This window comes from Fonsecaea multimorphosa (genome assembly GCF_000836435.1).
Source record: "Fonsecaea multimorphosa CBS 102226 unplaced genomic scaffold supercont1.7, whole genome shotgun sequence".
Taxonomy (NCBI): Eukaryota; Fungi; Ascomycota; class Eurotiomycetes; order Chaetothyriales; family Herpotrichiellaceae; genus Fonsecaea; species Fonsecaea multimorphosa.
The window spans coordinates 177,293-201,353 of NW_015971641.1; the positions used below are offsets into that span (position 1 = coordinate 177,293).

Below are 24,061 nucleotides of genomic sequence, written 5' to 3' on the forward strand. Positions count from 1 at the left end.
CCGGGCGAAGACGGTTGTGATCGGGATCATTGTTATACGCTCACCAGGACATGATGGATAACACCCTATCCCGTTTCCGATTCGTACGTCCATTGTCATCATGTTTAATCACCATCGATCGACTCGACACTGTCACATCGTCGTCCAGTTGGGGGGTGACTGCTCTGAATGCTCAATCAACCACTCCCGCAGGCAAGACCGAGATATAATCCAGCGGCGCGGGCTCAACGCCGTCTGCCACGCCCACGATCTTCAAGACATCTCCTTTGTTGACGGTGACGTTGTGGAATGTGATTCTGGTGGCGGAGTGGCCCTGTAGGAAAAGTGTTAGCTTTTTTCTGTGGACGACAAAGGGTGTGACGACGAAACTCCCCCCATACAAGACAAAATATAGAAATAGGAAAGTGTCAACTTACGTCGAGATAGATGCTAGGAGTGTGGCCTATAGTGTCTTCAAGGTTGCCAACCCACGATCCGACCGTGTGGTTGTTCAGGGATACTGTCCATTGCGACTTGCCCCCATAAAGGTCATAGTAGTTGACGGCGAGGTTATACGTGCCATTCGGGAAGTTGAGCGTCGTCGTCGCGGTACCTGTCGTGCTGTTTGTGGATGTCACAATGGCGGTCACGTTCGAGGCAACCTCGAAAGGTGAGACGGTGTACGGCTCGTACCCCGAAAGGGTCATGCTCTCTGCCTCAACACGCCACGGGTGGTTGCCAACGCGGCCCTGGCTGTCCGCGATGCCCGAGAGGTTGTGGTAGAAGTTGGTGATTGCGTCGCGCCACACAATCGAATGGCCTGCTTGGTATATCAATCGGAAGAGTGTCTCGTTGTACCGCTCCTCGTCAACCTTGCCCTGGAGACCTTCCCACTGCGTGACGTAGGTCTGCGCCGTGTCTGCGCCCGCATAGTGGGCGTTGTAGAAGTGTTGGATGACACTTTCGCCGGAGTGCAATTTCTGCGTGTAGTTGACGTGGTGGAACCATAGAAGTAGATTGTCCGGCGTGGTCGTGATATTTTCGTACATGGCCGCGACTTCCACGGGGTACTGTCCTGAGAAGCCGGTCCCGTTCGACACGGTGCGGTCCATCCCAATGGTCTTGTGGTCTGCTCGGGTCCATTGGCCCCATGGGTTGTTGTCTTGAGATTGGGGGTTGGGTCCGTAATGCGTGTACAGAATATCCGTCAGAGTTTGAATGCCGAGATTGCCCGTGTAGTTTTCGTACGCTGGCCAGGACGACATGGACATGTTGGTGATCGCGGCTACGACAGCTGGATTGGAACCGAACGTGAGCCGAATCCAGTCCTGTAAGATTGCTTCTGGATCGTCCGCAAAGTTCCATGCCAAGCGACCATACCCATACAAATTCGACATTGAGAGATGACTTCCCAACCAGGTGTCGTTGGTTCCGACGTTTACGACAGCGGCGGCGCCACCGAGAGGTCTGTTGAAGCGCTTGCCGGTGACGATATCACGCACAAGAGACTGGGTACGGTTTGCTCGCATATCGAAGTCTAGGACTGTTTTCCACAACGGAGGCAGGTAAACCAGGTGACACTGCTGTCCCAAATACTCTTGGGTAACCTCTAGCTCGATTGCCTGGCTCGTGTTTCGCAGGTAGGCGAAAAGTGGAGACGCAGGCTCACGCACTTGGAAGTCAATGGGGCCATATTTGATTTGCACGACCGCATTTTCGGCAAATTTACCGTCAAGCCCGGTGAAAAATTGGACGGCGGCATTGGCGCGGTCCTCTGTCCATACCGATTCATTCAAAGTGGTGCTGTCGTAGACGAACGCGCGAAACATGAGGATGCCGCCGTGCGGCTGTAGAGCGTTGGCAAAGAGGTTTGCTCCTTGAGCCAGAGTCCGATTGTATGTCAGAGGTCCAGGTTGTCCTTCGGAGTCGGCTTTGACGAGGTAGCCTGCCATGTCGGGAACGCGTTCATAGAGAACGTCTGTCACATTAGTCCACCATGCGATGACACCAGGATCAAGCGGATCGAAGGTGCTGAGATTTCCGTAGACTAGACCGGCTGTTGGAGATGCGAAATTCAGAGCGATTCCAACCTGTACTCCGTACGGTCGGAACGCATCCGCGATTCTTCCGAGCCCTTCTACATTCTCGGTACTCAGGAGAGAGGCGTTGGCATTGACATTGTTGACGATAATGGCATTGATGCCTATCGAGGCCAGGAGGCGACCATAAGCCGTAACTCGGTCAAGATTATTGACAACAGTGCCATTATCAAAGAAAACAGAAGGGCCACCGTAGCCTCTTTCAATTGACCCGTCCAAATTGTCCCCTGCTTGTGGTTAGGATCAAAGAGCAGTATCAGAACGGAGCTTGGGAAGAGAGGCTCTGTGCTGTTGGTGCCGGCTGGAACTTACATTGATTCACCCAGCGGATCGGCGCGTCCGGGTTGGAAGCATATGCGACATTGGAGAAGTTGCCCTGTGCGAGCATCGAAAGGTATTGGAATGCACCATAGAGCGCACCTCGTTCATTTTCGCCAAGGATTTGAACCGTCGAGCCTGTCGTATTGAGCCAGTACCCGTCCTCCACCAGTTGGGGGATTTTGGGGGAGCCGCCAGCGGTGTTTGCATACTCTGCCACAGTGCCGACGAGGATGGATGACGTGCTGTTACTAGGCTGGTAACTGGCAGGGTAAATGACCGAGAGGTTGTGATTCAAGATGCCCGCGAGGCCTTTCTGTAGCTCCACAGCAGCTATATGCACAGGTCCATTTGCTGTGGCATTCAAAGAAATGATGCTTGAAGGTAGATTCTGGCTAGACGGAGGAGAGGAAACAGGCGCATAGCGCAGCCAGGCGTCGATGCCGGTTTCAGCAGCGGCCAAGCTGGCGGCGACAAGCACAAGTAGTGAGCGCATCATGTTGGACTTGCTGGGCCTGCGGCTTGCGTGCTCACTTGTGTCTCGGACATCATCCAGGGCATATATACTTACAATAGGTACAGCAAAATAGCCGGCTGTTTAAACCCACCGCCTCCTACGTCGAGCTTGAAGGCTTCCCCGTACCCCAGGAACCAAATGCCACCCTCGATGAGAGTTTCTCCGCAGAACAGCGGACGGCGTTCATTGGCTCCGTGGCGTCGATCAGCAGTGACTACGCCTTAAACAGGGAGGTGATATGCTGCTCGGTCCGTTTCCGCCGAGTGGGATATGCAGGCATTGCTCCGGGGAGAGGTGGCATCCAAGCATCGGCTAAACCTCGAAAACCCTTTCAGGCTGAATGCACCGATTGAAAGCGGAGGAAGGAGGAGAAAATCAGACGATGGGTCCATCTGCACGGCTTTCTCCCCTTTGGGAGCCAGAACAACGAGCAAACATGCAGATCCAGCGAAGAATGATGAGCTGGGGAGTGAGGTGGAAGTTGAAGCCGCGATAGAAGTGTGAAGGGGGCGAATGCTGCACCGTAAATGGCCAAGCATAAATATGGCGGAGTATAGATGCCGAACATGCTCTTTCGCAGCCTTGCAGCGTCGTAGCCTCGCAGCCTCGCCAGGTGCTACATTAGCTTGATTGCACTACTTCATCATCAAACGGGCCAGGCGATCGAAGTCTAAGTATGTAAGACGAAGGCGAAGTGGCTATCTTGCCTCCCTGCGGCTACTACCCTACCTTGCGCGGCTATATTCAATCGCTGTCGGCTTCATTTGGTTTGACAGTAAGTAGCAATATCGCACAATTATATTGAAGGGACATCCACCGCGGAGCAGGCCATTTCCCTCGGAGCACGTCCAGTTTCCAGCCCTCCCCGTGTCCGAAGATCCAATTTACGGGTCCAGAGGACGCATGTTCTGCGGCACTAACTCGACAATGTATCCGTCCTGAGAACACGTCGTCAGTCAGCGAGCCATATTTGGGGGAAGGTGCCATGGTTGAAGGCAGAAGCCACACCTACCGGATCTTTCACAAATGCAATCTTCTCAAAGACCTTTCTGTACTCGTCATGGATCTCGCTCTCGGTGCCCTTGACCTCGACCCCGATGCCGCGTTCGTTCTCCCAGTCACTGATCGGAATGCTCTCCCTCGTGCAGACGCCCAGGTCCTTCAAGATCTCGACCCCGTTCTCCCTCATGCGCTTGAGAGCTTCGGGCACGCTCGGCACAGTGAATCCCAGATGTCCAAATCCTAGGTGGCCCGGCTCGTTACCCGTCGAATAATAGCCGGGATCTTGTTTCTCCGATCCATGGACATGGTACAGCTCCAATAATCCCAAGGTATGCTGAAGGTTTGCAGCAGTGTCGGCGCCAAATTTTCCCAAATCCGCTCGGTGTTCGTCCGTCTGAGGGTATCCCAGGTAATATATAGTAAACGGACCGACGTTCATGGTGAATACGGTCCGCATCCCCATGATGTCGACGTAGAAGGGGATGGATTTTGCCGGATCGCGGATCCGTAGCATGAAGTGATTCAGCTTGTACCCGATTGTGGGATGGTCGGGCGGGAGAGGAGGATCACGTTGTTGATTGTCGAATTGGCCATTAGGCAGAAAAGCGCCATGAGGGAAAGGCGTGGGTTGTTTGTGGTCGGAAGAAGATGCCATGGTTTGTCTATATCAGGACTGCCTCTGCGAAGACGATGACAACACTCTGTATCTGGCTAATCAGCAAACATTACAGTCGCCACTCCTGCAGACCTATTCATGTCTGGAAATGAAAGAACGTACAGATGGATGAAAATTTAGGGATTAGTTGGTCGGAAGATTTCCCGTTCAAACCACTCCACAGCAGTGGCTATCATTCAACTTTTCCCAGTTCCAATGGGTCGCCCATAGCATAGATCTGCATATCGCAACTACCGAAAGCCGCTTGCACGCCGTGGACGTTGTGGACCATTGTGGAAGCCCTCTTTGGGGGGCCCGGGATAGACCCATTCTACTCATTCAACCCCATATTATTCCACCCTCGTCGCCTCCTCCCATGCGGGGATACGGAGCGGATTGGGGATACATCGGGCACTCGACGAGCCGACATCAGAAGTGGCACAGGTCTAACGAGAAGAGCGTACTGCAGGGTAGTAAAGTAGACGTGATTAGCCGTTAATATAGGGTCATAATGACTTCTAAGAGGTATTCTGTCTACGCTTGATCATAATGGAGTCAGTATATTTTATCACTAAATGTTAGCCGTTTCTTATATGGCGGCCTCCTCGACGTTACTGTGTCAAATTGCGCCATTTCTTCCTGACGTCGGCTTGTATGGTATTGGCACCTACAGATTCTATGTTGTTTAACATCATTACCTCTATTCTTGATCAACGAAACCCACTGCCTTCGCCGCGCTCAGCAATGACCCTGCTCAAAGTCCCTGCAAACCGAGTGACACGATCGGCGTCAAATTTGGCTGTCTCAATTGCCTGTAGCACATGCTTGATGCCCACTCCCACAACCTCGCTGCGTGTGATATCCCGGATCTCCGCAACTGCCCTGGAGATTTCCCCGGCTTCAAATGCCCTGGATTCGTTCATGACAAATTCCAGCTCGTCGTAGGTGCGTACATTGGCGACGGGAATGTCGCTATTGAAGTGCCGCCAGAAATCCAGTTGTTGCAGGACTGAACGTTCCGTCGCTGTCACAATAATAAGCAGGCTTCGTCCCGGCGGAGGGGCTTTGCGTAACAGTGCCACCAGGGTTTTCAATATGGGGTTGGAGAATCGAGGGCCGATGGGTGTCCACTCCATGTATTCTTCAACGTCATCCAGGACCACGCACGACATTGGCGATTTGTATGCGTCCATGAACACCTTGCTGAGGTAGGAAATCTTCTGGGATTCGGACATTTCCAAGGTGTCCTTGTTGCTGACCAGCTTGATGAAAGGGTAACCGCTGTCAATGGCGATCTTTGCTGCAAGCGCCGTCTTTCCGCAGCCAGCAGGCCCGTGCAGACAAACCGAGAAGAGCGGCGTAGAGTCAGGGTTTCGCACCTGTTCCACAAAGAGTTTTCCTTCCTCAAGAACGTCCTTGATGTACTGTGAAAAGTGTATGACGCCTCCCCGGAGGCAGTACGAAAGCTCTTCCTCCGACACGCCAAAGGCCGGTTTCACCTCTTCCAGAGCGTTTTCAAAGTCGGCACGCTTGACTTTCATGTTTGCCACGTCGTCCGTAATTCCCGCCATCGTCCCAACCTTGATATGCCGAGAAAAAGCAAACGATGTGGCGGATTTGACTAGACCGCCAATTTCGGCCCCTGAAAAGTTCTTGGTCCTGTGGGCGAGATCCAGAAGGTCGACGTCTGGGTCGAGTACCTGGTTGTCACGCATCTTTTGGGTGTGGATCTTCAGAATCTGCGCTCGGCCGTGTTCGTCTGGCAGGGCTATCTCCATGTGTAGCTCAAGACGGCCCGGCCGCAGGAGAGCATCGTCAATCATATCTTTCCGATTCGTCATGCCAATCAGAAGGATGTTGTTTAGCTGATCCACGCCATCGAGCTTGGAGAGGAGCTGGTTGACCACACTATCTCCAACACCCGTGCCTCCGCCGGCACCGCTGCCTCTTTGCTTACAGACAGCATCCAATTCGTCGAAAATGATGATGTGGAGGCCGGATTCATCTCCCTTCTCTTTGTATTCCTTCTCCGCATCGGCAAAGAGCTTTCGAATGTTTTCTTCAGACTGGCCGACATATTTGTTCAGTACTTCAGGGCCATTAATAACCTTGGGTTCTCTGGCATTGAGCATTTTGCCAATCTGGCGCGCAATCAATGTTTTCCCAGTACCCGGGGGACCGTAGAGCAAGATACCCTTCACGTGCTGAATACCCAACTTTTCCACGAGTCCTGGGGGGAAAACGCGGGAGGCGAATGCTCTTCGGAAAATGGTAACAAATTCGGCATCTAGACCACCAATGCCCATATCTTCAAACTTGAAATCGGGAGCGATGATAGAATTGGCTGCAGGCCGACGAGAGGATGCCTTGAGATTTATAGTGGTCTTTCCGTCCTTGAAAAAGTTGATCTGGGTTTGAGGGGTCAAAATGCCTCGCGCATGAGGATCAGATGTCGTGGGCGCGGCCTTTTCACTCAGGTCTGCCAGCTGCACTGTCTTGACGGTGAGGTTCAAGGGAATACTTTTGAGGTCCATCAGGAATCGCTGACCGGGAGCGAACATTTGGCTGTTGAATAACTATTGACCAAAGTCAGTCTTGACCACAGATGATGGAGTTCTGAACCTACTTTTGTAATCTCTCTGGCTAGATCATCTTGATCGTAGGGCGTGTCTGTGGTTTTCCTCGTGCTTGCAAAACCAATTTCGATATCCATCGCACCAATATATGCCTGCGCCCCTTGGCTGAAGGGATCGTAGACTTCTGCCTGCAGTACATCTGTCAAGGCTACACCCATCCAAGATCTTTGCGGTTCTGAAAGACCGATGGTGCCTCGAGGGAATGCATCGAGAGGTCGAGCCGAGAGGACATACATGCCGTTGATAAGCAGGAAGACGTCAGTGCCATCGTAGGAAGGAGGAACGTCCTGCGAAGAAACAGCAGCGAGGTTGCGGAAGGTATATGAGTTGTCTGGAGATTTTGCAGGTTGCAGGGTCATAACAGCACCCTGGCCTCTCGCTGGCGCACCTCGACTTGGACTCTGCTGATGGCCCATGGGCCGAGGAGGCATGTTTCTCGCGGGCAGGCCAGGACTGCCGTAGCCTTGCCGAGGAGAGTCGTAACCATTCATATGTGTGTCGTAGCCGCTGCCACCGCCGCCTCCGCGTGGAGGATAAGACGGACGGGCACCACGTTGCGGAGAGGGTTGCTGACCGTATTGATCGCGTGAAGGTTGCTGACCAGAGCCACCGAACAAGTTGTTTCTGTTAAGGAAGGACATATCGGAGAGAGAAGTGAGCAAGAAATGACCGAGAAGTGAGTGAGAAAGTGAGCGAGAAGGGAGGTTGGATGGTTGGAGCCTTGGAGGGGTTGAAAGTTGGTATATACGAAGGGTCGGTCACCAGGAAGCCAGGTAGGAAAGGAATAGAGAACAGAGGACAGAAACAATTTGGCCACGTATGCCGTACCGCAGAACAACTTGGAAGTCAAGCCGTCACAGGCACAGGATTAGATATTGTTTCAAGCTGAGGCTCCAAAACTGCGCCGCACTCGAGGACCGTGATGGCCTCCAGGCGAGGCAGGATGACATCCAACAACTCCGCGTCCCGATGTTTTGCCGCTCGCCACCACAGCAAAGTAGAAGTGATTCACCGGTAACTATCAAATTGTCTTCACTCATAGGGGTTTCTGGATCTGCTCTTGAGCGCAGCCGGATCCCTATACCTATTACCCAATGCCTCTGCATCTCCTCCCCAAGAAATCGTGGAACGTCTACTCCCCTGCGAACATCGAGCGGGTCAAGCGCGATGAGGCCAAAGCCCGTGACCAGGCCGCCAAACAAGAAGAGGACAGTCTGCGGCGGGAAGCAGATGATCGAATCTCCATCTTACAACAGCAGCGCAAGGGCCAGACCAAAGGCTCGAAACGCAAACTCCCTGGAGAAGATGACACCGATCGCGATATCCGACTCGCCCTGGAAACACCACCTGCGTCCACAAAGAAAGAGAAGCAAGACCATAGTTCCCTTGTTGATGCGAACGGCCATATATCCCTAATACCTGTATCCGAGAAACCACCCTGTGTCGGCCAAGAACAAGCGAAAGATCCATACACGGTCTACCTCTCCGACGCTGTTGGCGAGCGAGATCGACCTAAAAACACTTGGTACATGTCTGTCCAGGACGAGCGAGAAAAATGGGGCGACGAGGATCCCCGGAAACGGGAACGAGAACTCACACGGCTCAACGCGAACGATCCTCTCGCGGCCATGAAGAGGGGTGTCAAGGCCCTCAGGGAGAATGAGAGACAAAGACAGGAGTGGATGAGGGAGCGCGAAAGGGATCTCGCAGAGGTTGAGGGGATGGGAAGGAGGGAGAATTATGGTAGAAAGCGCAGAAAAAGGGCTGACTATGATGAGGATGAGTCGGAGAGCCTGGAAGGGTTCAATCTGGACGAAGGATATACCAGACCGGATAGTACCGGGCAACACCGGGAGCGAAAGGACGAACATCGACATAGACACCGCCACGGGCACCATCATCACCACCATCATCATCGTCATAGACGACGACACCGAGATCAAGAAGCTATCGATGGGGACTGCCACCCTCGTGAAGGGCATGAAAGTCGAAGGGGAGATGACACAAGCAGATTCAACAGCAAGGAAATTGAACCCACCTGATGAAGTCAAAACGATATATTGCCGAATCGTTACCTGACTCAGCTACCTGGATTCTACCAGCTGGTCTGCACGAAAGGTTTCGGGATCGAACGGGAGCCCGAATGCTGAAACGAGCACCACTATTATGCAAGACCAGACACAGCAGTTGCGCCACGGGTGGTGATCCCACTACTCTGCACGGCGTCTGCATCTCTCAACATTAATCTTGAGTACCATACTCTGTTCTTCTCGACGACGAGAGTGCTGAGTGATTATAAAATGGTCATATTAAAAATGGAGCTGTCCACATAAGTTGGAAACAGGGAGCCAGCGCCAGTTGAGGCAAACACAAGCCTCCCCTGGACATAAAAGGCCTCCGGTATCCCAAATGGCGAACAAACACCTCCGTGTCAGGGTATACCACTCTTCCTTGAAGTCCGCTGGCCGTACGGAATATCGGAATTACATTGACCAGCAATCGCCATGCACAGACCTTCTGGCCGAATGTCTACCTTGCTGATGGTAGTGTCTCAGTCGGGAGTCAACCCCCATCAATCAAGCCAGACCAATAGGCAAACCACCAAGTCGTCCTTCAGTGCTGCCAGGCCTTTCTTCGCCCCTGGATGAATCGATCGAAGCGCCACATCTAGAGGCCATCTGTACGGTTGAGATCCGTCCAGCTCCCAGCTCCCTTCTCCGTTGCTTTGGAAGCAGGCTCAATACCTGTGCAATATGATCGGATTGAGCGTTGAGGTCGCTCTTGACCATATCTGGGGAAGACCTGGGGTCTGTCCACGTCCCACGCAACCTTTCAGCACGTTGATACAGATTGTCATGATATAAATTGTTATTCATGACCTCCAAGGCCGCTGCCACTGTCTCTTCGACCTCGTCGCCTGCGCTAGGCTTTTCCTTTCGCCTCTCTGCCAATATCCGTTCGAAAACCTCCAAAATATGCTTCAATGCAATCGGATTGGCGTAGTAACTGAACGAGCCGGCTTCGCTCTCTGGGAGAAAAGCCATGCCCACGTTGAACAACATCTGGACGGTGACTTTGTACAGCCGCGACTCCGGACTATGACTGCAATAGCGGCGGATCGCCTGGTGCCAATTCCTGACAAAGAGTCGTTGCCGCCGGGCGTCAGATTCTGTCCACTCCTTTGCCGAAAATGCTGCGATCGAGTCCAACAACAAGCCTCTTGCCTGTGTTAGTGAGTGGACAACCGGGACGTCGCATGCCACGTCTGCCCCAGGACCTGTCCCATCAATCAATGGGTCGCTTGAAGGACGGTCTTCGGCAAGGACAGCTTCGAAGTACGACTCGCACACTCGGACCGCCCGCCCGATCGTCACCACTGTGTCTAGCGTGGATCGATCGAACCTGGCTGACGACGCCCTGAGCTCTCCCCAGAGTCGTGATGCTGCTTTGATGTGGACACCTGCGGCTGCGTAATTCCGCTGCATGGTCTCGCAGATCCAGGCGACCAAGCACGCAACCGTCAGGCACAACTTGTCAGGGGCCTTTGCATTGGCCATTCTCGTGATCGCGGCATGATAGTGCCAAATCACACGCGGTGTCACCCTCGATGTTGTCGCCTTGCGGTACAGACCCAGTTGTTCATCGACCAGCGCTGCCGCCACCATTAGATGTCGGACGACAGGGGATTGCCATGCCCAACGAGGGATGAAACTGCACCAGAAATCATTGTCGGGTCCGAAGTTGCCCAAAGTAGGCCCAGTCCCTCTCAACCAAAACTCCAAGCTACGGCGCTCTTCGTCCGTATCGCCAAACCAGAGATTCACGGTTGTCGCCAAATGGGGATCATGCCAGGACGAGAAGTCTCTTGTCTGTTGTGAGCCGAGACTCTCGCCACCGTCGCTCCCAATTGTCAATGGCTTAGACTGTTCGTTTGAGCACCGAGGTTCGTTTCGTTTCTTGGGCTTTGCTCCTTCGAAGATCCAGGGTCTGGGAGGATTGTATCCCAGGCAGACTCGCCCGGAGCGAATGCACCTGATTCACAAGGTGAGAACCAATCTACACGTATGGCAGGAAAAGTAAGAAAACCTGGTCAGTACCTTTTGCAACTTGGCTTCTCTTCGTCACACTTGATTCTTCTGCGCCTTATATACGATAAGCGCCCAATAGTGGCAAGGAGAAGGGCTTAGTCGCATACTTGCATGTTGTGCAGCCGCTTCGCACCTTGTGATGAAGCTGCTTGATACGAGGCTTGTCTGTAGAAGCAAGACTTGAACTGTCGTCCTCCACTTTGTTCCGATCGCTCTTGACGACGGTGGGCAAGGAGGGGCGTGTCTTTGCCTTCCTTCATTGAAATGTTAACAGTGACTTTCACGACAGCTTTAGTCCAATGCACTTACCCACGACGTTGCTCCGGAGCCACATTGCCCTTGACCAAGGCTCGACTTTTTGGCGGTCGTGAGGTTGCTGCTTCAGTCATGATACGAAGAAAATATGTCGCTCTCGAATGATACTTGTGGACGTCGCCTTCGACAGGCTACTGTGGCTCAGCATAGCAGAGCCCGTGTTTGACATTCAGCTTATCCGCTGGTGGCCAAAACCGATATCTAGCTGAGTGAGGAATGGGATCAAAGCAAGATTCAAGGACGGTGACGTCTCGATATAACGTTCAACTGCGGCTCAGAGAACGGTGGACCGTGCGTCTCGATTATTGCTTGAGCCGTATGCAAGCGCCATGACCCACGACGTCAATCAGGCCCCCAGCATAGACGGCAGGGCTTAGTTATAGGCACGAAAGAGGGGACGTCCAACAATAGACGACTGGTGGTAACGTTGTACACGGCACGCTGCACCGATAGATATTCGGCTCCCACTCAGTCCTGCTCTTGCTGACTAGAGTGTTACCTTGCAGGGGCAACGGTGAGTTGACGCCCTTCAGCTCTGAGCTGGCAGCCTATAGAACCCAACGACGCGGCGATTTTATCCTGGTGTCTGGACGGGAAGTCTCGTATAGGACCCCCGAAGGCGGTCAAGCTTCCATCATGCAGCTGGCGCAAGCGAACATCTAGCGAATCAAGCAATTTCCCACCTGGTCCTCAAGCATTGACCAAAACTGGACTGTCACCTGCAAGGCCCAATCAAATATCGAAGGTTTTGCCTCCATCGAACAGATCAAGCGGGATTGGCGAAGATCAGTCGAAGTCGAAGGAGTGTTCGAAGCTCTCCCGCGTATTTTCGGACGCGGCTCGTCTGTGTCTGTATCAGGATGCCTCAACTGCAACCACTTTGGTCCTGAACACAACGACATGTCTGCGCGCTTATTCTCATGCTGAATGCAGTCAATGCGACCTGGGCTCGCCCGACGATGAGGGCCGTAGACCTCGTATTCGTGGAGAGAAGCCGGTCACAAGCCAAGACGAAAGCAGCAATCGGTGATTATCCCAGGCGGGCAATATGGATACGATTCTACTTGCCTGGGGCTCCAACTTTAAGGCCACATGGCAAAGAGGCACACCACCTTACCAGGCCCGAAGCAGCTGAACCCGGCCTTATCCATACAGCCTCATTCGGGGCCGCACCAACCACTTACATTTCCTTGATTCATTTCTATCTACTGCCGCCAGGGGTGATCTGGGCACTGTCCCTGCTAGTTGCTTAGTCGGGCGGCCTCATACTCCCTGCTGCAGAACCGGTGAATTGCAGAACTATTTCAGACATGCATCACCCAACAATTGCAGATCATTGGCCATATCAAGAAAACTATCCTAATCAGGAAAATGCGCGGGGAAGCACATGCCACCAGTCTCCCAGAGGGTTTCCCGTCGGACACATATGGCTTCCGCATCAAGTTTGGCTTTGCTTCGATGAATACCAGCGAGCTAGAAAGTGACACGACGAAAGAGCACGAGAACCCTGTGCAAAGTCGGGGGATAGCCAGAGGTTCTGTTCCTTCATGTTGCGCGTGCCTCATTCCGCCTCAAGAAAGGATATCCCGACGGGCTAGCGCAATGCAGCCTTACAACGCAATGCAACTCTGCTCCTCCTCCAAACCTCAAAGATGGTTCTACACACGCAAATCATTGTATCCTTTGGCGCCAGCCCTGACGAGGATCGTACTCAGGGCAGATTTGGACCGCCGCCAGCTGCCGTGTTTTCCGCTTCGAGTTGCCGCTTCGAGTTTCCACATCATTGCCCGCGGGCTGCGGCTCTCTCGCTCTGTGGGGGAGAAGGAGATTGAAATCAGCCCGCCTGATCCCCCGGAGCACAGCATGGCTCGCTGTCCAATATAGACTGCCGGCGCTTGGTCTCGACTCTCACTTAAAACCATGGACGAACCACATTCGTCGGGTAACGTGATAATTACCTACCCACTCACTTCCTGCCTATTTGGAAACGAGGCACGAGGCAGGACGAAAAGGACTCAAAGAGAAGACGTTGCCGTGACTTCTAGAAAAGGATAAGGGTAGGAGACATGGGCCAATACGGGAAGAAGAGACGGTATGGCGACCTTCTGCGATCCTGTTGAGTCCAACACCTTTCTACAAGTGGACAAGAGACGGGAGATACGAGGCGCCCAGCGAGAAAGGAGAGGAGAGGAGAGGAGAGGAAATGAGACGCAAGGAGAAACGAGGCGTCCAGCCAGCGAGGATTAAGGAAGGAGAGGGAGAAAAAGGGACAAGGAGATTGTCAAGCACAGTATATTAAAACAGGCGGACTTATGTAGTCAGACTAAACGAAACGTGGTAACTAAACAGGACTCTCTCTCTCAGGACGTTGAAGTGAGGAAGCGAACATTGAAATCAGGGTTATAGCAAAAGAAGCAGAAGAAGAGGCAACGCGGTCTACCCTGTCCTTCTCCCTTCCCTTTACTTATCTCATCCCGTCGCATCAGTATATCCCCAACCCCCTATTTTGGGTCTGTGGCATCCACATCGGTGTATAATGCGGCACCCCATCCTCATCGAAATGGACCTGACATCCATATGGATACTCTCCCGCCTTGCTGGCGCTGTTTGCCGTGCCTGTCTGGTAGTACTGCGGACTGCTGCGCACGCGACCATCCACGCGGCCCAGGCCCTGAGTGTGGCGCGTTTGGATCGGGCTGGGTCTCGACGACCTGCCAGTAGGCGGGGGTGCCGTCCGCGGCGACGTTCTCGGCTGCTGCTGCTGCTGCTGGTGGTGGATCACATTATTACGGTTTGCAGGTGTCGGCGTCGATGGGAATCGTTGGCGGCGCGACCCATACCGCGCGGCGGCGTAGTCGCTGTATAACATGCGGTAGGGCGAGGTTTCGGCCGAGGCGTCGTACCGTTCGTCCTCGGGGACCATGTCCTCGTAGTCTGGCAGGGGGCTTTCTTCGTGGTGGATTGAGTGGATTTCCTCGTCGTCGGTGTCGTCCTCGTCCTCGTTGGCAGCGATATCCTCCGGCTCGGGCGCTTGCTCTCGCTGGCCACGGGGTGGCACAACATCATCCCCATCCTCTCCACCATCTTCACTGTCATCATCGTCGTCCTCTGACTCGTCACTGTAGAGAGGGTTTCCCGCGGAATCGTAGTGTAGGTCGGTCAAACGACGGTCGTCGTAGTCGATGATATCAGCCGGCAAAGGCTGATTCTGCTCCGTCGACGGCGCCTCCGCCTGCGCATTGCTGGTGTTGGTAGTGGCGAACTTGACTCGCTTAGTGGCTCTGGCTTGCGCCCCGTCTTCGCCGGTGCCGGCTACCTGGTCGAACGTTCTCTTCTGTCCCGCTCCCGCTCCTGCTCCTGCTCCTGCTCCTACCTCTGCTGCCTCTCCCGGACCCGTGCCTTGCTCCGTGGCGTTGGTATTGGGATAATCGACACCCTGGATGCCCAGACCAATCTCCGCTGCGCACGGATTATTCAAATTATGGGTCCATCGATGTTCACGCCGACAGTAACCTAATGCCTCCGTCAACCCATCGTTCCACCCTTGCAGCTTCAGGATTTTGGCATTCAACTTCGCCTCTCGACCCTTCCATTCGTCCTCTTGGCTTTGCCAGTAGAACCCTACCTCGACGGCGCCGTTGGCGTACATCTCCAACAACTCTTCCTGCTTTGCGACTTTGGTCGTGAGCGCGGCGATTGTGCGCTGGTGTCGGTCGTCGGTCTCGGTGAGTTGGTTTCTGAGGCGAACGATTTCCGTCTTGTACGCGTGCAGGAGATCTCGCGTGGTGGGTGAGGACGCCGGCGCCGGAATTCCGTTGTTGTTCGAGATCACTGACTGTGACCGTTGTCGCGAGGCCCCAGGAGAGAAGGTGGCTCTGGGAGGAGGAGGATGCCCGGGCATGCCAAATCCAGCGGCAGCATGGGTGGTCGGTGGATGGCGTTCGCTGGGACTGTACGTCGGAACATTGGGAAGAACATCAGGATCCAGTTCAGTCCCTTCGCTCATAGACCGCATGAATTCCTCGCGGACGCCGTCGTGGCCAAGTCGTGCGCCCCTCTCTGCCCACAGCGCCCATCCGGGCCAGCGAGTGGGCTCCAACAAGATAATAGAGTAGTCTTTTTCCCCTTGTGCGGCGCTTTGGACTGAAGCAGATCCTTCCATCTCCATTGTGTTGCCTGCTGCGTCCATCGTCTGTACGGCGAAGTAGCCGCCACGCTCAACGCTGGAGTTTGGCACGTAGTTTTCCAGAGCGAATGTCGGGAAGTAGATCTCGTACTGGCCGATGCACGCCCTGATGTGGATGAACAACTGGCAGGGACGGGGGTCTTTCTCCATGGCGACCTTGATTTGGGCAGATGAAGTCTGCTGGAGGCCAGCTTGTGCACCGTTGGCGGGAGCTTGGCTTCTACCTGTTCTTTGCGTGCTTGAATCAGCATTGTTCTTCTCCTTCCTCTTCCTCTTGTTGTTGTCGCCCTTCCTGTTCCCAGTCTTTCTAGCACCGGCGTCATCCCCAGCACCATCAGCACCGCTTGCAGGGTTTGCATCGTCCCCAGCGCCGGGATCCTCGTCCTCGATCTCGTTGTCGTCGACGGCCTTTTCGTAAAGAAGCACATAGGGCGTGAAACCGTCCTTGTGGCTGAGAATGTCTGACAAAGAGGTCTTCTTGACTGTTGACCCATCGTTGAACACGTACCAGCCATCTCCGCGGCGAGCAGCGCCAATATAATGGCCTTCATTTCTGGAGCCTTGGTGGTTCACGACGGCCTGAAGCCGGTACTTGGCCGAGATATTAGCAGGCTCCCCTCGTTTCTCGAGAAAAGGCGTCAGGTCCAGCTCCTCTGGGATCGTGACCTCTGTGGAGTCCTTTGTCCACCTGAAGGTGCCTTTTCGGCCCCTTTGGATTTTGAAGCGCACGAGATGGACAAACAGGACCTCGGGCGGCACGCAGATGTTCTTCCATGTACCGCCGTTGGCGCGGTTTTGATTGCTTGAGGCAGCGCCAATGTTGCAGTTCTCGCAGCGCCAGTCGCCTCCATCTTTGGGGTTGGAGTTCTTTGCAAAGCAGTCTTCCAGCGTCACCGGCACACTGCGATCGGTTGTGGCTGCCAGGGGAAGGGACAATATTTTCTCCTCGTCTAGTTGTAAGGCACGGATCTTGACATTGCGAGTCGAGCCGCACTGCGTGCACCGGTTGCGCACTGTTTGGGTGACTTGCACCAACTCATTTATATTTACGCGAGCCAAGTCAATCACCTTGTCCAAGGTGGCTTGGTCCAGTCTATTTTCACAATCAGCTCGGTCACGAGGGCATCAGAGCCAGTCGTAGGGAAGACGTACTTGTTTTCGAGCACCTTTTCCTCTGTAAAGTAATTGAGCTGGTCGACACTGAGTTCGATCAACCAGGTCAGGAACTCGTGAGCGTCCTGATCTTCTGTGGCCGCCTTCATTTTCGTCGTGGGTCTCTCCTCCACAGGTAAGAACGAGCTCCTTTCTACGTCACGGCGCGGATTCGTAGCGTAGTTCCAAAAGATATCCATGGCCTCGTAGAGCGTCTTTGGCTGACTATGGCTCTCATCCCAGTATGCTCGGCTCAAATCAAACAATTCACACCACACGTCGGTATAGTCGATCGGCAACGATATCGCAGCTTCAGCATCGGCTTCGAAGCCGAGCAATGCATCGATGAGAGGTGTGCTGTAAGGTTTGACCCTCAGCCCAGCTCCCACCAGGTTGGGAATGTGCCGGTTTTCGATCCAGGACATCAAACGGTTGTTATGCAGTAACATGACTATGATGGCGTTCCGGTAGCAGAGGCGACCTGGATTCCTAAACCCTTTTCCCACATTCGAGGACTCCTCTAACCTGGCCGCAGCAATGGTCTCCTCTGACGCCCTCAGGGGCGTTTCGAACTCGGGTCCTTCCGATGTAGTCGGACTAGGAATCGGGCCATTTCCAGTAGGTAAAGCAGCCTGAGGGGGAGGTGCTGCCGTTCCAGGAGGAGGATTGGCTGCTGACCCTTGCGCTCCACCCACGTCGTTCGCAGCAGCTGGGGTCGTGGTTTTCTTTCCACTGTCCTTCTTCTTCGAGGACTTCTTGACCTTTGGTCGATCCCAACCTGTTCTATTGGGTCTCGCTCGGCGCTTTCCTGTAGGTTTGTGTTTCGCTTGTGTCTGTGAAGCAGGCTTGACTACTTTGGACGCACGCTTGGCTGGTGTTTTCCTTTTCGCTTGACCTTTCGGCTGGGGCTTGCTGTTTGCTTGATTCTGCGCCGCAACGTTCTGGGTGGCATTGCTGGTGCTGGCCTGTCCGAGCGCAGAAGCTTGTGCTCTTACCTGAGCCCTTGTTTGCACCATGATGAACTGTAGACTGGGAGTGTTGCAGAAACTGACTGACAGAAACTGAACAAGGGACGGGGTGGATGAGAGGGGTTGAGAATAAGAATGAAAAGAAGCGACATGCTGAGACAAAAGATCCTGGAGGGAGGTGTGCAAGCGAATTCAAGCACCGTTCAACACGTTTGCGGCCAGGGCTGAATGGGTGCGGCATAGTGAACAATGAGCGCGCTGCGACAGAATGAATAAGGCGAAAGGACCATAATAGCCGAAAACAGACAGCCCGCGGCACACAATAAAGGCAAGATGAATGTAACATGCGCCGCATGCAGGGGACAACAAGATCTCAAGAATAAAACACAATCAGAGGGCTGTTGGCGCTGGTGTTTGTCACAATGATGGGCATTGAGAAGGGTCGAGCCTTGCGCGAGGTCACGTGACATTCCGCAAGCAAACAACGAGGCTGCGGTGTTCGCCGCATCAAAAGGTCAAAGCCCACAGAGTTGTGATCTCATTAGAATAAAACAAAGAAGCTCGGTTCGCTTTGGCCTTGTCGCTAAACAAAATGCAATTAGTCTTTCGCGGTGTCTGTCGGTCCCTGGGGTTAAAAATGTTAAGACGAAGGTACGGGCTTTTGGATTTTCCCGTTGCCAAAAAAACGTCTCCAGTCTTCTGAATTGCGGTGATTCCCCCCAATCTTGAAGACCGCAGCTCGAGATCCATCGTTTTCAGCCGAAGATGGTAAGGGCGTGGATGCAGATGACGATGGCGCAGGGTCTTCTACTGCAGTCTTTTCGGAAAGTGCGACGTCCACTGACGACGCTGTACTTCTCAGTGTTTCCATATTTCCCACCTCTTTCATTCGCCGTTTGGTGCGTAAGTAGAAGAAAATGGCGGCTATCAAGGCGATTATGCCGAGGATTACGCCAATGGCGATACCGGCTTTGGCGCCGTTACCTAGTCCGCCAGACCGAGGGGTTGAAGAAACGGCTGTCTCGGCTGCTGCAGAAGCCCCAGGCGAGGTCATAATGGCAGCTCCCGTTGATGCAGAGGCTTGCGTAGAGCTTATCGTAGCCATGGTAGAATCGCCAGTCACTGATGCCGAGGTCGTTGCTGCTCGAGTAGCGGCCAAAGCGAAGGTTGTAGCAATGCCTTGGGTGCTGATCATTGTGAAGCCAGCTGCTGTTGTAGAGTCTGTACTGTTCTGGGCATCGCAGAGCTTGAGATTGCAATAGGTAGGGAACTGGGGGATTTGCATCCCGGCTTGAATTGGCGCAATGGCATACGTGCCATTTGACTCGACTGCAACATCTAATCAATCTCTGCTTCCAATACTGGTCAGGTTGAGGCAAGCTCACTTTGGTTTACATTGGCCAATGCAAATTGATCCGAGCCTGGACTCAGCTCACAAAATATCGACAAATCCACACTTTTCCAGACCGTCTGGTAGCTGACTTGAATCACATCGATGTTATTCAGGGTCAGCAGTTCCGTTGGGTACAGAAAGGTAGCGTGCGGCCCCATATCTGTAGTCGTGGATGTGGCAGACGTTGTGAGTGTACTTGAAGAGGACGTTGTCGATATCTCAGTTGTGGAAGAGGCCGAACTCGGGCTCGCTGTCACCGGCTCAGCATTGCTGGGGAAGTCAGGATGAGGATGCATCTGCGCCGCACGCCGCACATGATGAAACGAGTCTCCGTGCAACATTTAGAGGACGAGAACAGATCAAGGATCGGGATCGCAGTTTGACTTTCGCAACCGTTTTACAGGCATGGCCCTTGGAAGATCACCGTTCACAGGCTCGCTGGGGAGGAGGGAGGCGTCTCATGTTGACGGCAGATCTGAATTTCGACCGATTGTGGGCGCCGGGCAGCCCACGAGAGAGTTTCAGAAATAGAAAAGGCTCTAGTCCTTGTTGATGACGGCGCAGAGGCATGGGAGGCACCCGGCGAGCAAGCCATGATTTGATTCCTCTCCCCATCTGGAGAGTATGGCTGCTCAGGGAGCTAGGGTTCGAGACATTGGCCGAATGGCGTTGGATTTTGGCGAAATTGCAGCAATGAGCAGCTCATCACTCCAAGTGGAGCTGCCCAAAAGTCAATCTGGGTTGCGTGTCATCGCGTGGATATGGTTGATACCATAGCAGGGTGCCTCGTACCTTGTAGAGAGATACAACAGCATTCATCACTTTAGCGGAGAGCAATGGAGATGAACAGCGCGAGACCCAAGGCGTGGAGGTCGGGTATGGACAGTGAATTGAATGAGAGATGCAGCTTCCTGGCGCTGACTCTGGGGGATTTCGGAGTGACAACTGACAAGCGGCTGCTACTTGTACCGAATAGGCATGAGCAACTAAATTGGCGCCTACTGTAGCTCGGTTCTCGGTTCTAACCTAGCGACCTTAGGTACCTAGGAAGGCTACATGTAGGTGCCACCCAGGTGCCTGCGGGTCAGCCATCGGCGCCTAGAGTCTAGACCCGTACCTGTGACTTACCCGTGTAGGGAGGCACCTCCGCTGCCAACATCGCCCACTACCACAATCTTCATCTGGCACTCGCACTGTACGAATCATGTGGTGCAACCCCTTACAGGGATTGTGCAACGCCCAGATTTCGCTCGTGATATGCTGGATACATTATGAAGGCGCTCGATAACTGACATACGAACAAATTTTGGTTTTCTCGGAATCAACTATAAGTGCGATTTCTGCATCAACGCTCATTCTGCACGATACAAGCGGAGGGGGCCGTTAGATGTCTCAAAATGTACCGCTTCGCCAACCCTGGGCCGTGGTCCCCATGGTCCCGATGCTCCCGATGCTCCCTTCCCGCCGAAGATCATCCCCGTCCAGGTTCAGCTTGCTGAGGACTTCTGCCGGAACAGTTGGGATGTATTTCCTCGCTCGCTCCCTATTTGTCCCCCCAATGCCCGCTCCGTAACTAATGAGCATGTCTGTCGAGGTGGGAAGCGAGAAGGGAAGCATCAGAGATTGGTCCAAAGTCAAGGCATTCCGATTCATCGGTGGATCTGTGTCCTGCTCGACTGGTGAAGATATTGTAGGTGCCGACGCGTTCTGAGGTGTACCCGGCTCTTTGTTTGCTGGAGCTGGCGTCCCGTTCCTCCTTGCGGGTGTTGTCGTCCCCGACTCTGGTGCATCGACCATGGGGGTAAGTGGTCTCTTGATCAACGACTGTTCGCCTCTCTGTAACTGAGTCAGGAATTTCATGTGTGCTTTGGGTAGGTTCTTTTCGCCGACTTCAGCTCGATAATTCTTGACGGCATGGATCAACTGTGTCGGAGTGAGACGCTGGAGCTGGACTAACGTTGCGACCAGAGATTCATGGTCCTCGCCCAGCGAACTGAAACACTGCAGCCACTGGAGTAGCTGGATGATGGGTGCTAGATGCCGTCGCGCCGCGTCGACCGTACTCTCTCCAGTCGATATTGTAGAGCCGTGCTCATAGTGTTCTGGTTGTCGATTGTTTGTACGCGCCCAGTCTTCAATGGCAGATACATTCATGCGAATCTGCATCGCCTTAGTCCTCGAAAGGTATTTCTTCGTGGTCATCACCCGGTTGAATAACTCGGCACCAATCCAATACAGCAGCTGAGAAAGGATCTGTGATGTGATGACAGAATGGACGTCGTACAAGTCAAGCACAAACAACGTCGACGAGAGAAGGGAGGTGATATTTCGCGGAGACGTTTGGGCTCGTCGTTTTGGCGACGGAGGTCGAAAGCGCTTCTCCGGCGGCTCGTCCTTCGTCTTAGGCTTGGACTTGAAGACCTTCCATTCTCCCTGGAAAGCAATGTCGTCCAAGCCAGGTATGGTTTCGTGGTCCAACATTGCGACATCCAAAACCTTATTCATTCTCCTTTCCGCATCTCGGATGATGAGGATGAAAGTCTCGTTGATCAGCTCTGCAAGCTCCAGCTGGTATTTGGATGTGGCTTGCACAAGACCCGCATCCTTCTTTAGGTAATGCAGCAGCAGGGTCGCGTTGGATATCCAGAAAGCCAACATGGTCATGTCCCACTGGTAGCGTTCGATCACATCGTTGATGAGATCCATAGCTCTGGTGAGTACATCGTCTAACAGAGACGCCGTCATGTGATAATGGGCATATCGCGCCATGAGAAAGATCAGGTTCGCCGGTATGGGCTTTTGCGATGGAGATCGTTGTGGTGTCATATTGGTAATGATCAGGTCAAAGATAGCATCCAGCTTATCAGCTTGGAACACAAACATCTGGTCGCCAACGCAGCGGTCCCAGATGAACTCTTCCTCGTCGACCTCAAGATCGGTGGGTGACTGGGAGAAGTCAGTAAAACACTGTATGCGGCGTTGTGAGGTTGGCTGACCTCTGGTTGTTCGTCGAACCCCAAGGTGGATAAATCGACCTCCAAGTTAGCCGCACTTTCTTGCATCAACATTCGTCGTTTCATCTCGTTCTCTGCCATCTCCTCTTCGAATCGATCCTGAGAGAAGCCCGAGTTGTAGAAGTCATCTCCCAAGCTCGACATCCCGAAGTGATAGCCATTTTCATGTAGGTAATGCGAGAAGTCGGACCCGGGCTGGACAAAGTCGAGTGCGGTGCCCCCAGACGAAGACCTGATATCAGGGTCCGCTCCGTGATCGAGCAGCATCTTAGCAATTTGCTTGTGTCGATTGGTCATTGCCCACATCAAGGCGCTCCACTGATTGCGATCCTGCTTGTCCACGATGGCTCCAGCGTTTAGAAGCGCGGCCACAACTTCGTGATGTCCCTATCACACGGTCAGTGTGAACAAGTTTTCCGTTATGGTGCTACCCACAAAACAGCTAGCATATATCAGCGGCACTGTGCCCTCCTCATCAGGCTGGTTGACGTCGACATATTGCTTGGCCCTGCCTCCGACCAGCTTCTGAATGCGGGCGACGTCGCCATTACTTGCTGCCATGTTAAGGCTCTTCTGCAAAATCTCTTTCTTCTCATCATCCGATAGGTTGTCGTCTGTGGCAATTGCATCTTCATCCTGCCCAGGACTCCCATCTTCCCTGTGATGCGCCTGAGCAGCCACCATTTCCATCAGGCGCGAGTCGCTGTCCTGAATGCGGGCAAAGGTCTCCTCATCGTCGTAGGCCGGAGTATCCAGATGCAGATCAAAGGTCAGGGTTCTTGCAGGTGTCGGTGCCGTGATATACTGGGATGAGCCTATTCCAGACCGACAGCTTGTCAGCATTCGTCCCGGCGAGAGCACGAGACCTGTGAGGGCTGCTTGCCTTGCCATCCATCATATATCTCGGTTTCCTCGCCATAAGCGGGAAAAGAGCGACGGTCATCTAGGGACGTCGGCAGATCGTCTGGAAGCTTGCGAGGTGTCTGTTGCGAAGGAGACTGCGGTACATAATGGGCGTCGCTAGGGGTCACCGGGTCACCAGCGTCCATCGTGTTGGCTGCGCAGGGATGCCAGCAGGGACGATCTCATGTCGGAGGGGGGTCTATTGCAGAAGGGCAGGTCTCATCTGGCAGTATTTTTACAGGCCGATGCCATATTGTATCAGAAGCCGAGACTATCTAGGTGCTAACCTGCAGTGCAGCCCCGTGCAGTGCTGTGGTGTGTCGTGCTCTGGTCCATGGCGGGAGGTTCACCTATTGCCCGCACTGGCTGTAGCCGAGTCGGCGATCTGTTCGTTCTTGTTCCGTCCTTGGCATGTGCCGCCGCTTTTAAGGAAACCTGCCTTGCTGCTCGCCTTGGTGCTCGTTCTTAGAGGTGAGCAGGTGAGTCTGTGGGCGGTCTAATGTAGATCGGTCAAAGAGCACGATGACATCTATTACGTGGTTCTTTGCTAGTCATCCAGATATATTTAGAGGGATGATGTTCTCGTAACCTCCGTCTACACAGGACTCACCTTGTGAGTATTGGCAAGCGACACTACAAAGAATTTGACAGGGCAAAGGATGCAGCGAGGAACTATACTTGTGTCAGTCTTATATACGGGTAATAAGGAATCCTTTTGGGCATTTGACCAGCATGAGATGCAGGCTGTGAACATGAGGCGGGCGGCATTTCTGCTTTCCAGGTTGCCAGCCTTGCTCCAGCTTCGCTCAGCCTTCCCAGCCAAGAACCTCCCATCC

At 53.6% G+C, this 24,061-nt stretch overlaps 8 protein-coding genes across 8 annotated transcripts; 1 reads left to right on the plus strand and 7 right to left on the minus strand.

Moving 5' to 3' along the window:
• Window positions 1-172: 172 nt before the first annotated feature.
• Window positions 173-2,895, minus strand: Z520_04285 (uncharacterized protein; the record flags this gene model as incomplete). Its single annotated transcript, XM_016774793.1, has 3 exons — window positions 173-313; window positions 417-2,305; window positions 2,391-2,895. 3 exons carry the CDS (start codon window positions 2,893-2,895, stop codon window positions 173-175), a joined length of 2,535 nt encoding a protein of 844 aa, XP_016633773.1.
• Window positions 2,896-3,797: 902 nt separating this feature from the next.
• Z520_04286 (uncharacterized protein) lies at window positions 3,798-4,570 on the minus strand (the record flags this gene model as incomplete). Its single annotated transcript, XM_016774794.1, has 2 exons — window positions 3,798-3,851; window positions 3,926-4,570. 2 exons carry the CDS (start codon window positions 4,568-4,570, stop codon window positions 3,798-3,800), a joined length of 699 nt encoding a protein of 232 aa, XP_016633774.1.
• A 710-nt stretch (window positions 4,571-5,280) lies between these two features.
• Z520_04287 (uncharacterized protein) lies at window positions 5,281-7,847 on the minus strand (the record flags this gene model as incomplete). Its single annotated transcript, XM_016774795.1, has 2 exons — window positions 5,281-7,146; window positions 7,197-7,847. The coding sequence occupies 2 exons, from the start codon at window positions 7,845-7,847 to the stop codon at window positions 5,281-5,283; spliced, it is 2,517 nt and encodes an 838-aa protein (XP_016633775.1).
• A 453-nt stretch (window positions 7,848-8,300) lies between these two features.
• Window positions 8,301-9,285, plus strand: Z520_04288 (uncharacterized protein; the record flags this gene model as incomplete). Its single annotated transcript, XM_016774796.1, has 2 exons — window positions 8,301-9,042; window positions 9,086-9,285. The coding sequence occupies 2 exons, from the start codon at window positions 8,301-8,303 to the stop codon at window positions 9,283-9,285; spliced, it is 942 nt and encodes a 313-aa protein (XP_016633776.1).
• A 497-nt stretch (window positions 9,286-9,782) lies between these two features.
• On the minus strand, window positions 9,783-11,683 carry Z520_04289 (uncharacterized protein; the record flags this gene model as incomplete). The annotated part of the gene is made up of 3 exons (XM_016774797.1): window positions 9,783-11,238; window positions 11,402-11,548; window positions 11,604-11,683. 3 exons carry the CDS (start codon window positions 11,681-11,683, stop codon window positions 9,783-9,785), a joined length of 1,683 nt encoding a protein of 560 aa, XP_016633777.1.
• Window positions 11,684-14,091: 2,408 nt separating this feature from the next.
• Window positions 14,092-17,963, minus strand: Z520_04290 (uncharacterized protein; the record flags this gene model as incomplete). Its single annotated transcript, XM_016774798.1, has 2 exons — window positions 14,092-16,888; window positions 16,948-17,963. 2 exons carry the CDS (start codon window positions 17,961-17,963, stop codon window positions 14,092-14,094), a joined length of 3,813 nt encoding a protein of 1,270 aa, XP_016633778.1.
• Window positions 17,964-18,555: 592 nt separating this feature from the next.
• Z520_04291 (uncharacterized protein) lies at window positions 18,556-19,466 on the minus strand (the record flags this gene model as incomplete). The annotated part of the gene is made up of 2 exons (XM_016774799.1): window positions 18,556-19,244; window positions 19,301-19,466. 2 exons carry the CDS (start codon window positions 19,464-19,466, stop codon window positions 18,556-18,558), a joined length of 855 nt encoding a protein of 284 aa, XP_016633779.1.
• A 1,234-nt stretch (window positions 19,467-20,700) lies between these two features.
• On the minus strand, window positions 20,701-23,371 carry Z520_04292 (uncharacterized protein; the record flags this gene model as incomplete). The annotated part of the gene is made up of 4 exons (XM_016774800.1): window positions 20,701-22,254; window positions 22,305-22,709; window positions 22,758-23,126; window positions 23,189-23,371. The coding sequence occupies 4 exons, from the start codon at window positions 23,369-23,371 to the stop codon at window positions 20,701-20,703; spliced, it is 2,511 nt and encodes an 836-aa protein (XP_016633780.1).
• Window positions 23,372-24,061: the final 690 nt, after the last annotated feature.